The sequence below is a fragment of the Rousettus aegyptiacus genome, unplaced genomic scaffold, assembly GCF_014176215.1.
Source record: "Rousettus aegyptiacus isolate mRouAeg1 unplaced genomic scaffold, mRouAeg1.p scaffold_m13_p_12, whole genome shotgun sequence".
Taxonomy (NCBI): domain Eukaryota; kingdom Metazoa; phylum Chordata; class Mammalia; order Chiroptera; family Pteropodidae; genus Rousettus; species Rousettus aegyptiacus.
In genome coordinates, this window is record NW_023416287.1 from 76,353,235 (window position 1) to 76,367,274 (window position 14,040).

General features: G+C 55.1%; 1 protein-coding gene across 10 annotated transcripts in view; it reads left to right on the forward strand.

Annotated features, from left to right (window-relative positions):
- CTIF (cap binding complex dependent translation initiation factor) overlaps window positions 1–13,043 on the forward strand; it is a 249,103-nt gene extending 236,060 nt beyond the window's left edge. For all 10 annotated transcript variants that reach the window (XM_036230024.1, XM_016148451.2, XM_016148452.2 and 7 more), the window contains 2 exons: window positions 6,313–6,366; window positions 7,972–13,043. In XM_036230024.1, coding sequence (XP_036085917.1) covers window positions 6,313–6,366; window positions 7,972–8,187 — 270 coding nt within the window. In that variant the 3' untranslated portion in view covers window positions 8,188–13,043. The remainder of the gene's footprint in view (window positions 1–6,312; window positions 6,367–7,971) is intronic.
- Window positions 13,044–14,040: the final 997 nt, after the last annotated feature.

Sequence of the window (14,040 nt, forward strand, 5' to 3'; positions counted from 1 at the left end):
TCCCACCCCACAGGGCGGCATCCCAGGCAACCAGCGTGGTTCCACCCTGGGCATGCTTCAGGCAGCATGCCCATGCCCTGTGGACCTTCCCCGGGACACCAGGATGCTCCCACCGGGCTGCCTTTCTCCCTGCTTGCTGTCAGGCCTCCCACAGCCTGACTCGGAGCACCTTGGCCTCTCCCCCAGGGAGGATGTGATGGGTGTGTCCACAACAAGGCTCCGGCAGAGACAATAGGACAGGAATGCATTAGCTTCCGAACAAACACTGTGTGGGCTCACACAATTGCCTTGGATTCTGGTCCAAGAAACACATTTCGCAGTTCGAGGGTGAGGGTGGCTGGCCTGCCCCAGCCCGCCCACACCCCTCTCTGTGCCAGAGACTTTGATGCATGGGCTTCCCCTCCCCCCACCCTGGGGCCTCAGTCTCTTGTGGGGGCAGCAGCCCTGCATCCCCCATCAGCACAGCTTTTCTTCCAAACGGTGAAAACGGGGAAGAGGGGCAGCGCTGCCCAAGCGGAGAACAGCCCTGCGTCCTCACAGAGCGTCTGCCGCTGCCACAACTTTTTTAACGATTTTTTTATTGTGGTAAACTATACGCGACACAAAACTGATCGTATTAGCCATTTTTAAGTGTACAGTTTAGTGGCATGAAGTACAGATTGTTGTGCAAGCATCACTACCATTCGCCCCTTCCGTCTTCTCCACCTGGAACTCCGGCCCCATTAAACAGCGACCCCCGTGACCGCCCCGCCCGGCCGCTGGCCTCACAGTTCTACCTTCTGTCTCTGTTTCGCTGTTCCAGACGCATATGCCTCATATAAGAGGAATCTCACAGTATTTGTCCTCGTGTGACTGGCTTATTTCACTTAGCTTACTGTCCTCAAGGCTGATCCATGTCATAGCATGTGTCAGAATTTCCTTCCTTTTCAGGGCTGAATAACATGCCATTGTATGTATAGACCACATTTAGTTTATCCATTTATCCCTCGGTGGACACTCGAGTTTCTTCTACCTCTTGCCTATTGCAAATAGTGCTGTTGTGAGCATGGGTGGACAAGTATCGGTTTGAGTGGCCACTACTTTTGAGACTGTCTTGGGGTTAAATAAAGCATCATCTCCAGACGATCCCAAATAAAACCTACATAAACAAGAGAGCTCGTTGGCTCCTGAGCATATCAGCAGGGATTTGTTTATCCACAACTAGCTGTCCCTCAGGAAGAAGCAGAGCCCTGAAGAAATGGAACACGGAACAGGCTTAAGTCTGGGCCATGGTGGAAAAGAGTGGAAAGATCCTACATTTGGGGCACTGCCTACAAAAGACAAATCAAGGACAATTCCTGGGACGCCGTGATCACCCAGAGGCACGGGAGCATCTAAGAAGACCCTGAAAGGGGTTTCAGGAGGGAGCCCCTCGGTGTTGTGTCAAAGGCTCCCAGGTACGAGGCAGGCCAGCCTCCAGTTGTGCCACGAAGAGCAGGGTGCTCCTCCTGGCTGTGACAGGTGTGGCAAGTTCCCGCAGGTGAGGCGTAGAGGGGGCACTCTCCACTGCCCTTTCTGCCCTCAGGCTCTCAGGGTGCGCTCTCGAAGGCTGGCCGGGAGAGGCCAAGTCAGCGTCTGGGAGAGAACAGGACGTGGTCTGCAGCCACGATTCTCTTCACAAACTCCGCATCCCCGCATCTGCGAAGGACAAGCACAACGAAAAACGCCCAGTGCTCCCGACTTCCTTGAGAAAACCCGGCAGGCTATTTGCACTATGTGATTTTTGGCTTAACACAGACTTTCCCAAACAACCAAGTGAAAGATAAGGTCGGAGGACAGGCCCTGGAGTTAGGAGCCACCCCCCTCACCCTGAGTCTGTCCCCTGCCCTAACAGCCAGGAGCCCAGGGCCCTGCCAGGGAGGAAGCGGAGCGGGGCCATGGGGGTGGGCCCTCAAGGTCCGCCCGCAGGGGAGCTTGGTCATGCAGGGGACAGGAAAGAACATGGCCAGGAACTAGGCCAGTCACAAAGGTACAGGGAAGAAAAAGAAGAGTAGGAAGACATGGACCCATGCTGCAGTTTCAAACCGACTCGGGGAGCAGACGGAGGGGAGGCAGGCCTCGGGAAGAAATGAGAAGAAGGAGACACGTGCTCATCAGGGCAAAGTGCTCAGCTGACCAGAACATGGAGACTCTAGGAGGCCTTCCACCCGGTGCTGTCGGAAGTCCCAGAGGCCACCTGGAGGGAGAAGCAGTCACCTTTCAGAGTATCCAGGACTCGTCAGGCCCTGCCTCTTCACAGTATTTCCTATAATGTTACCTCACTTGTCCCTAAAACCCCAGAACCCCTAACAAGCTAATATCAGGACAGAACATAACCCCAGGTTCATCTCAAGTCTAGCATTTATTGAGTACCTACTATGACAAGCATTTATTGAGCACCTAGTATGTGTCAGCCAACAAGCTAGATGCACAGAGCTGACCCCTTTCCTCCTTCCTATAAGCTTCTGGTTCTGCCTGCTCCCAGCTTCTCACCCAGCCTCCACCACCACTCCATCTCCAGAAGCTCTCTTCCTTCCAGGTACCCCGCTGTACCCCTTTCCTATTGTTTCTACCAGCAATTTCTATTTGAATGATTTTTCCCACTAAGCACTATGAGAAACTATGAGGGAACAAAGCTTCCAGCACACAGAAGGTCTAGCAAGCAGAGTTCTAATCCATTCTTGTTTTGCCTACAGAGAAAAAGGGGGCCAGGCCCACCTTCCCACCCCCACCTCACCTCACCCCTGTCCCCATCCCAGGCAGTCACAGGACACCTCCCAGTCTGGGAACCAGCCCCTCCCAGAGCAGGCTGGGTTGGATGCTGGACCCAGGTAAGCCTGCTGCCACGTGAGTCACCTCTCCCCAACTTTTTCCAGAACCTACTTCCTGGTCTTCCCTCTGATTTTCTAGATGAGGGAGCCCCTTCCCTGGGTGTCCCCTAGAGCCCCCCTCCCCACCCCAAGCACTGGCTTGGTGGAAGCCTCCCTTGGCTTTCTGCAACCCTGGGAGGCAGGAAAGTTCCAGAAGCTGACGCCCACGTAGCTGGAGAGGAACAGCGATGTGCCGCAACGTATCGTAACTTTTTAACTAGTCCCCTTGTTAGTGCACATTCAAGTTATTTGCAATCTTTTACTCTTAATCGTGCAGCGAAAGCCTTGTATTCATGTCCTAGTGTATGTGTGTAGGAGAAACTCCTGCACGTGCTATCACTGGGTCAGAGGGTTTGTACACTTGCAATGCTGATAGTTATCACTAAATTGCCACCTAAAGAATTAGACCAACTTCTGTTTCCACAAGCACTGCAGGCTTGCAGACTCATCACTTATAATTTGTGCCATGTCTGCCCTGGTAAGAGGGGTATGTGGAGTCGGGATTTCACATCCTTCTCATTCTCGCCTTTTCAAGTGTGTGTACCAAGGCGAGCAGCAGATGAGCGGCCTTTCGGGGGTGAGCCTTTCTCGCTTGCAGACTCTCCTCCTGGGCGGGTTTTCTCCCTGCCTCCCAACGCATATCGCTAACACGTATTTCCAATGCCTACTGCATGCCAGGCGCTGTGTCGCCGGGGAGAGCAGTGGACGAAACCGAGGCCCTGCCCTCGTGGAGCTTGCCTTCTAGTGGGCGGAGACAGACCGGAGACAGACAAGTAGATGATATGTCAGGGGTGAGGTTTAGAAGTAAAGCAGGCGATGGATGAGGCCGATCAACTGCACAGTCTGGCCAGGGGAGCAGTGGCCGATGAGGTGATATTGGGCAGAGCCCTGAATAAAATAGAGGGAGGTCCGCAGATGTGCAGTGGCCGAGAGTCCCTGGGTGACAAGAGCACAGAGGCCCAGAGTCGGAAGCGTATCGGTGGGCACAGCACGCACACTAAGGCCGTCAGCGACCTCGCCGTGCGTTGCCCATGCCGTGCCCTCCCCTGGACCGTCCCTTGCTCTCCGCCTGTTCATTGTGTGAGCAGTTCAAGGCCTGCCTCTGCTCATTCATTCCAAAATGCTTTCTTTTCTGCATATCTGCTGAGCCCAGGTCTCCACCCAGGTCTGACCAAAGAGGAAGGAGGCGCAGGGGTACAGAGTGTCTCCGGCCAGTGAAGCCAGGCCTGACCTATCCCCTGGACTCTGGCAGCCTTGATGTCCTGCACACTCACTGAGCGGGTGTCTCTAGCCCTCTTGAGGCAAATGCTTGTGGCTCCTGCTTTTGGGGGGCGGGGGGAGCAGGCTGGGTGCATGGATGTAACATGACGGAAGGGAAGAGACAAGGAGAATGTGCAAAACTCGGATTTCAAGCCAGCAGTGGAAACAGTCCCCCTGGGTTGTGTGTAATTTCACCTCCGCTTGGACATGTCAGGCCTGGGTCGAAAAACTTGACTCCAGTTCTCCGTCAGTGGATAAGGATGCTCACCCCATCCTTGTGTCCTCCCTACCCCCCCCCTTCCTGTAAAACAAAACAAAACAAAACAAACACATGAAGCATATCGACCAACATTTAGCAACTCCTTCCCGTTGCCAGGAGCTGGGCTAGGTGTTACAGGGCAGCAAAGGTGAGTGTGGCACTGTTCCTGCCTTCAGGAAGCTGGCAGTTCGGACTGGAAAATAGCTTTTCCCTGGTGCGGAATGCTGAGTGGGCGGAAAAGACAGAGTCCTCAGGGAGTGAGAAGCAGGACAGGGCAGCGTGGGGCGATCTAGAAGTCTCCAAGGAATGCTGGGAAGTGACCTGGGCCTTGAAGGGTAGAGAAGAGTGTAGGGCCGAGATGGAAGGTTCTGGTAGATAGAAGAGCCACCCGGTCTAGAGCAGGTGATCTAGATGTGGGGTCGTCTGAAGGATGTGCTGATCGCCGTAGCGGGGCAGTGGGTACAGGTGGAACGGAGGCGCATGTCGGGGTTGGGAGAAGAAGCACTAGCCAGCAAGGGAGCGGCGCAGGAAGTGCTCGGCGGGGCTTGAGAGGAGGAGGGTGGTGGAGCCGCTCAGGCTGTGCCTGGGAAAAGTTTCTACTGCGGGTTCAAGGGAAAAAATGAAGTTAGAAAACAGAGAGGAAAATAACAAATGTTGACAAAGATGTGGGCAAAGCAGAACCTTCCGACGTTGCCGGAGGGAGTGGAAAACGAGACGGCTACTGTCAGTGTGTCAGGTCCTCAGAGAGCTGACCGCGGGCTCGCCATGTGACCCGGCAGTGCCACCCCTAGGTGTGTACCTAAGAGAATTAAAAACAGACGTTTGCACACAAACGTCCATCTCAGCATTATTCATAATAGCCAAAAAGTAGAAACAACCCATATGTCTACGCGCTGCCAAACAGATAAACAAAACATAGTGGAAAAATGAAATGTTATTCAGCTGTGAAAAGGAATGAAAAACTAATTCCTGCTTACAGCATGGATGAACTTTCAAAATGTTATGTTCTGAGTAGAAGAAGCCAGTCGCAAAAGGCCATGTATGATTCCATTTGTATGATTCCATTTAAATGAAATGTCCAGAATAGGCAAATCCATAGAAACAAAGGAGATTGGCGGCTGCCAGGAGGCGGGGGGACAGGCGGGGGGACAGGAACTAGCAAGTATGGGTCTCTCACGAGGGTAATGACAATATTCTGGAATTAGATAGTGGTGGTGGCTACACAACCTTGTGAATAGCCTAAAAGTCACTGACTTGTATACTTTAAAATGGTGAATTTAATGTTATGTGAAGTAGATCTCAGTTATCTCGGGGAAGGAGGAGAGAAAGAAGAATGAGACGAGGCAGGTACAGGGAAGCCTGGGCAGGGGCCTGGCCAGTCCCGGCTCTGAGCAGCCCGGCCATGGCCTCGGTCAGGAAGCCATTCCAGCCTCTGGGTAAGTCAATTTGGCTGTGGTTTTTCAGAAAAGAGCTTTGATTTCTGAAAGTCCTCCTATAGCCAGGGCTCAGGGTCACCTGAGACCATGGCTGAGTCTCCCCTCACCAATCAGGAAGTGTTTAAGCTCATTTCATTTCTCTGAGGATTTTCGCCAACTAGTTGGTAACAGCCGATGATCCCAGCATATTCGCCACTGCCTTCAAACACACCTGCGACCTTGCTCTGCCACGGCCTCTAGTCGCAGGCCCCTGTCCTGACAGGGGTGTCTAGGCTCCGTGACCACAGCCGTCCTCCAGCAGCTCAGATCCGGCAGAGAAATCACTGCTTCCAGGTGCGGTGTTCCCATCGCCCTCCGACCCTTGGAGATGCTCGTTCCAGGCTACATCAGGGCCGGGACCAGGGGCCCTGGCTTCTAGGCGCTGGGAGCCAGCGCCCGAAGTCGTGTTCTCTGCCCCTCTCTTCCACAGCTCTTGCAGTCTCAGGATGTGAAGGAAGATGCCGTCCTGTGCTGCTCGATGGAGGTGAGCAGTACCGCGAAGCATCCCCAGCCTCAGACCCAGGGCACAGCCGCGGGCGTCCTGAGTAGACATAGACTTCCGCATCCAGAATGGTCAGCCTCAAACCTGAGTGAATGTTGGTGGGAGCCCAGCCCACCTCTGGCTAGAGGGAGAGAGGATTGCTGGCTCCCTGGAGGGGACTGTCCGGGCAGCGTCCATTTTCATTCTGTTCCCAGGACCACCTTCTGCTGCGCCAGGCGTATCATGCAGATGACTTAAGAGATTCCAGGTGGTCCCCCTGTCCCCAAATATCTCCCTGGGCTTCGGTGCTATGGGGATGGGGAAGGGTTTTCTGAGGCGCGAATAACCTGTGTTGGCACTGTCCACGCCAAGGGAGATCCATTCCCGTTCCCAAGGTGCGGCCGCTGCTCAGTGAAACTCTTCCTCCGGGATCTTCAGACACTTGGGTCTGGCCTAGTCAGGGGGCAACGCTTTGCCCTTAGAAAACAGCCCAGAGTGGAGTACAGTGAGGGGAGGGGCTTCCAGGGGGCTCCTGCCTGGCTGCAAGGCCGCTCCTAAGAACCTCGGAGGCCAGAAGTGCTGCGTAGGTGTACGGGACAGTCACTTCATTCACCTGTTGGGCTCCAGCTGGATATCCTAATGGGGCTTGGGGCAGGGGAGAGAGGAGAGAAGGAGGAGGCATGGTTTCTGTCCACAGAGAGCTTCTGGTCTGACTAGGGCCAGATCACACACACATACACACATGAGAATGGGGCAGTACAGAGAATAAATGTGGGTACAGAGCACAGATCCCTGAGGAGTCAGGGGAGAGGTCAAGGCAGACTTCAAGGTTTTGTGAAGAAGGTAGCGCCTTAAAAACAATGAGATAGGTCTGGGGTTAGGGCTGAGATGGGGATAGGGGTTGCCGGCCGAGGGTGCACAGAGCCAGAAGATTGGGGCTCCCTCTTCCCAATGGGGGCTTTTCTAGATTATCGAGGCCCTCTCTTGAGGGCAGGCCCTCTGGCTGGCCTTCTGCCCATCATATTTCTCTCTCCTTTGTGTTACAAGTGTGGGTAGAGGTCAGCGCTGGGTATGGGGAGGTAGGATTGGGGGCCGGAGGGAAGGAAAGAGAGAAATAGGAGACCCATCCTGCTCTCAAGTTCCACATGGACACACGCAAGTCATAATGACTAAGCTCATTCCCAGAGAGATGTCTAGCCAGTGAAAATTAACACGCAGCCTAATCACCTTTGAAGGGAGCAGGTCACACAGCCGTTGAGGGTGTGAGTGGTAGTCAGGGAAGGCTTCCTGTAGGAGGGGAAGCTCTTGGGTGAAAGGGAGACGCAGTGTGTTCCTGGTAAGGGCCCTTGTCAGCCCTGGGCAGCAGGCAATATTCCAATCCCTCTTATTCCTACTGGCAGGTTGGTCGTTAAATGTGGGCTCTCGTGGTTGGCTGGTTCCACGCTCCCTCACTCCAGTCCTTCTCCCCATGGCACTGCAGCCTGGGCCTGCACCTTCCTGAGATAATCCAGCTATTTCCTATCCCTGCCCCAAGCCCACCCAACCAAAGTGGTCAGGGGACCACTGTGGGGTCACGTTCTGTCCCAACCCCCACTTCTCTCCCCACAGCTGCAGAGCACAGGCCGGCTGCTGGAGGAGCAGCTGCCCGAGATGATGACGGAGCTCCTGGCCAGTGCCCGAGACAAGATGCTGTGCCCCTCAGAATCGATGCTGACCCGGTCACTGCTCCTGGAGGTCATCGAGCTCCACGCCAATAGCTGGAACCCTCTGACGCCCCCCATCACACAGTACTACAACAGAACCATCCAGAAACTGACAGCCTGACAGCCAAGGGGCCTGGCAGGCGGCCTGCGGGCAGCTGGGGCCCTGGCACACAGGGCCAGATGGACAGGCGGGAGGACAGGGGTGGCCCTGGCAGGAGACAGAAATGGGGAGGAAGGCAGGCAGAGCCGGCGGCCAGTCTGGAGCCAAGCGGGGAAGGGATCAAATCCCTAGGAGCACCCCCCCCAAACCAACGCCCCCCCGAACCGAGCTCCCCCGGCCCCAGCATGCGGCAGCTTCGCCAGTAAGGGAAGCATGTTTCTTTTCCATGGTGGCCTGGCCTTCGCCCCTCCTCACTCCCGCTCCTCCTCCCCCCCCCCCCCATCAAACGTGTCCCCTGCAGGGCTTTGTACAAGGGGTTTCATCTCTGTGACTCCTCCCCTGAGGCCGGGCAGCCCGGCACGCCAGGGTACCGCTTGGGTCAGAAAAGACCTCAGAGGGCTGGAAAAGTGGGTCGAAGACGGGCTTGCATTGTTCCCGCATGCTGTCAGCCATCGTCGCCAACTGGCAGCAGGCGACATGTAGCAGATGTCCGGGAGGACAAAGGCAGGCACGGTCCCCACCAGCCGCCCGTAATTGAAGGCCTTTGTCTACTCGGTGGAGCTGGGGGACAGAGGCCTTCGTTCTCCTCGAGCCTTCACGCTCCGCCCCCCACCCCACCCCCAGCTTCCAAGTCCTTCTCCTGGACCCCCCAAGCCTCAGGCCCAGGGGCTGGGAGCAGGCAGGGGAGCTAGAGTTTGCAGTTCTACTTGCACTCTTTTGTTTTATTGTGTTTTATTTTTCAAAAGTCAGCTGCTTTGAAGTCTCCTCTCTCAATGAAAAGAGCCTGCGATGTGATCACACAGACAGCAAGGAGGACCCCCTGATTAGTGGGAGATCAAACCCGGCCCCCTCTGGAAGGATTCTAGCCAGATACAGCATGCCAGTAGCCAATTAGGGTAATTGGAAACTTCTGCCCCGGCGGGGGTCCCGGCTGGAACCTGTGCTCCCAGCCCCCGGCTTCCAGCACCTCCCTCTCTTAGTCTAACTTCGTGCTCTCAAAGGGCCGCTAGGTTGTCGCAGCTGGGAGTGCGTTACCTGTCCAGGCCCAGGGCCTCGTGGTGAGCTAGGCACAGAACAGCCTGGCAAATTAAAACCAAGTCACTAGGGGACGTTCCCCGCTCCACACACAGGTCGTGTCCCAAGCTCTGAGTGAGGGGAGGGGGACCGTCTGGCTCCCTAAGACTCGGAGTTTAGCTCATTGGGTTGTGTCTCTGGCCTAGCCTCATCGCAGGCAGGATCCAGGAGCCCAGCCCTCCCACCGCGATCTGTGTGCTCCAGGAGTGCACAATATCCCCAGGGCTGTTGGGAACCAGATCGTTCACGGAGTCATGAGCAGGACAGGCAGGGGACCGGGCAGGGCTGCCAGACGGAGCTTTCCAAGCTGGGAACAAGGCTGGAGCTCCTTGGGGGTGCCAGGTCCTGGGAAGAAGCCCCTTCTCTGTTGGAGGTGGGTGGGGATCGGGCTCTGGGATGTTGTCCCTGGCATCTGCACAGCCCCCTCTCCAGGGTCTGGAGCTCTCACTTTGATGAGCCCCCAGAAAATGACCTTAGCCCAGCAGCTTCCTTATTTACTTATTTACCGAGACCATTTACTCCCTGGCTGCGCGGTCCAATCAGGCTGGCCAGGAGGGGAGGGCTAGAGGGGTTTCCCCTTCTTTCCCTTGTTGACTCCGAGTCTGGAAGAGCAGACAGGGTGGGGTGGGGAGCAGGTTCCCCAGTACTCCCTGGCTTTTTTGCTAGCTACAATCTCCCTTCCAGCCCCAAGATGGGAGCCTGTGTCAGTCCTCAAACAAAGAGGCCGTGGGAGGCCCAGGTATGCTTAGGACAGGTCCGTTTTCTGCCAAGAAGCCCGTGCTACCCTGGCCTCAGCCTTTACCTTCTCCCTTCTTCCCAAGCTTTCTCAAGCTTCTCCTCGGCGCCTTTCATCCTCAGCTGGCCCCTTTGTCCAGGGACACCAGAGGCCCCGCAGGAGGCCTTGAGGGAAGAGCCAGGCTGATGCGAGGAGGTTTGGGGGGGGGGGGGCACTGGGGAATCGTGGTCTCGAGGAGTCAGGCGGCCGCGGCCCAGCGAGCAGCTGCACTGCTGGCGGTCCTCGGCAAGGCGCACCTGTGCTGAGTGGCCTCGCTCCCCTCGAGTGGGGGGTGTGTGCGTGTGCGTGTGTGAGTGCATGTGAGAACAAAACTGGGCCCCGAGGAAGGGAGAGGCCTCGGAGTGGCAACACGAGGAGGCAGGAGAGCGGGGTCCCTCCCCCCGTCCCGGGTCAGAGAGCGAGCTTCGTGCAGGGACCCCAGACACTGTGTGTACAGGGACCGACGTTCCCTGGAACGCCGGGGCAGGAGGCATCGTGGGCACCCGGGGCCTCGCGCCCCTGCCTCGCAGTGGCCCTCGCTGGTGGTCTTGCCTCAGGGCCAATCCCTCCTTGACTGTTAGGACCCGAGTGTGAAAAAGTGAGATATAAATATGTATACATATATAAATATATTTTTAATTACGTGTCATGTCACGGTGGCTCCAGACATATGGTTTGCCTAGTTTATTCCATTGCTTGAAAGTACTTCCTGACCAATCCAAAAAACAATTTAAGCTGTTTTTCTAAATGCAGGTTGCTGCAAGGAAAACGTTTAAAAAAGAATTGGGTTTGTTGTTTTTTTTTTGTTTTTTTGTTTTTTTTTTTAAGGAAATAACAGTAAAAGCCTAAAATCTGACACTCTGAGGCAGCTTCCACTGGAGACAACTCAGACAGGAACTGGGGGGCAGAAGTGGGCGATCCCACAGAACCACCCCCGGGCCAGTCCCCCCACCCTCTGCCCTCTGCGGAGTGAGGAAGGCCATATCCGAGTTGACCTCTGAATGTATTTGATGGGAGGCGAAACTGGATATTGCATTTCTAAGGCTTGCGTTGTGTTCCCCACTGGCCCGCGGCTTTCCCAGCGCCACGAGGAGGCAAAGTCCGGCCGTCCGGTGTTAGTCCTGTCTCCGTCTCTCCCGCGCCAGCCAAGACGAGGTAGTCACTGTTTTCCTCTCAGGTGGCCAGTCTGCTCGCCACAGCCCTGCTCCCTTGGCCTCGTGGCTCTGCCTAAGCTCTGGGCCTGCAGCCCCGAGAAGGCTCCTACCCTCCCCTGGACAAGGTGGGAGTCCCACCATCTGCCACGAGGAGCGTGCGCCCCCAAACCCAGTTTCGTCTGTTCGTCCTTCCTTAACCAGTCTGTAAACCTTCACGGTTTGAGGATTGTCCTGTTCATCCATGTAAATGTAAATGTTGACCGAGTCTGTATTTATTCTAATTTTTATTTTATTTTCTCGGGGAGATGGGGAGGGGGTGTGGGAAATGTACCACTGATCACGTCCAGGGCCGCTGCAGGAGCGGGGGCCCCGACAGCCAGGCCCCCACGAGGAGCAGCCCCCTGGGGCCGCCCCAGATGCCACATCCCAGCCTCGTCTGGCATTGGAACCAGCCAGTGCTCCTCGTATGACAGACTCTCGGGCCCTGCCTGTGGAGTCCTGTCCCTCAGCTGCTGGGTGTGTTTTGGGAAGCCTCTGGCTGGGCCTGTGAGGATACAGATCCAAGAGAGGACAGCTTTCCTCTGCTGGGGACACTCGCGCAGAAGGGCTGCCTGCCTCTCTTGAGCGGGCGGGGAGCCTGACGGGACCTACCTCCTGGGAGCAGGGGCCTGGGGCTTCCCGCCAAAGCTGCCGCGGCATCCTGCTCACGCGACCACCTTCCCTCCCTTGGTATGTCCTGCTTTCCAGCTGAACCCAAACTACAAGTGGGTTTAAAAAATAAATAACACCAAAAAAAATAATGATAATGCCCTGAACCTGTGTTCTTTGTGAGTTTGGCCAGGGAAGTCTTTCCCAAGGGCTTCCGTGCCTCGGCTGGTGCTGGCAGAGGCCGCAGAGGAGCCTCTACCCACGCGATGAGTTAATGAGAAGATTCCCCACAGCTTGGCCTCCGTGGGGAGCAAGAGCAGGGGCCAGGGCCTGGGGATGGTTGTGAAGGAGCAGCCTAGGAGGACGTGGGTGACGGAGACTCACGCCTCCCAAGCTGGGAACTGCAACCTGTCCCAGGTGGGAGGACTAAGCCAGTCCTGCAGAAAATTACGCCAAAGATCTGGTTTGCGGCTTGTTCGGCCGCCCCATCCCCAAGCCTGCCCTTTCCTCGGAAGTCACCATGCACGTGGCAATTTAAGAAGACTGAGACTGGGGCCTAGCAGCTTCTAAAAGGCAGCAGCAAGTGGCTGTCCAGTCCCGGTGGGTTAAATCAATCTTTAATCAAAGGGGCCCAAAGGGGCCCAGTGATGTATTTTCCTGTGATGACAGGTCCCTTGTTTTGCACAATCGCTCCCCTTAGTAAGACACTGGGGACATTGCCTCCTGGTAACTAATCCCCCTTGGGGGTTCATTCTAGCTAGAACTCGCCAGGCTTTCACCTCCTCAGGGAGGTGACCAGGCCCTAGTGAGGGCATGTCGAGATCGGTCATTGACCGTTACTGAGTCACATGACATTGAGCAAAGACAGCCAGAAGCACACAGGTTGATAGAGGGAGACAACATTTTAATTAAACATTTAAGATAACTGTCAAGAAATGTTGTCACAGAAACGCGAAGGAGGAGCAGAAGGCGGAGGTCCAAATGAAAGGTGTTTGAAGATTGGAGAGAGAATGAGAAAGGGGAAATCTCACCAAATAGTATTCACCAAAAGACAGAGGAGATTTTTCTGGGTGATTTAGTCCTGGTTTCAGAAGGTCCTAAATTACTGAAAACTGTGAAATACATCATCCAAATAATAAATGTTTGAATCCTGCATTTTACCACCATCTCTGCTGATACGTGTTATTTGTCCTTCTGAGGGTGGGTTAGATTTGCACTGGGGTCTATAGAAGAGAGAAGGGTATTTGGGATGAATACGCTAGAACATACACACACATCACACGCACACATGACTGGGAAAGGCCTTTAAGTCCCAAGGCAAATAAATATAGCAGAAGAAGAGGGATTGAGATAGTTAAAGAGAAAGAAGTGTTTCTGCCTGAATATTAACGCCTTATTCCCACAGGTCCCCGGTGGCTTCAGGGCCTTCCATCACTGTCTCAGTGGGTTTAATATAAGCAGATGAGTATTTTTGCTTCCCATTTTATGGATGAGACAACAGGCTCAGGGAGGTGACATGACTGACCCAGAACCAAAGGCCAGTCTGTGGAAGAGTCAGGGGCCAGAGAGCCAAGTGCCCCTTCCCCTAGCCCAGAGGCGAGCATGTCCTCAGCCTCTCCCCTCTCGCTGCTGCTGAGCACGGCCCCAGGGAGCTGGCCAGTCACGCCAACAGACAGAAGGAGCAGCCAGCTGCCAGCTGAGACCGCCATGGGCAGACGGCATGGTCTTCCCTCTGGGTCAGTGGAAAGTAGAAGCATGATGAAATACCTCAATTCAAGGGATTTCGGTGGGGTGAGGAGAAGGAGCGATGTTGCAAAGTTCAGGGCTGTTATGTAAAAGGATTCCTTGCTGTATATGCAAACCGTCCTGTTGGAATTCCTTCAGTCCAGTGGTTCTCAAAGGGGGTGGGAGATGAGGAAGACCCTCCCAGCGGGGCATGTCAAGGGTGGGGTCAATATCTGAATAGCCTGGGAACTTTTCCAAACTACACACTCAAAGAGCACACACAGAGACATCAATATTTTCAGAATTTGGGGGGCCTTCTTCTTACATGTGCCCGGCCCTCTGTGGGATGTGGGAGAAAAGATGGTTGAGGCCACCACCCACCACTCCAGGAACATGGCCACGAAGAGCTGTTGCAGTAACGCAGAAACAATGCCTGGG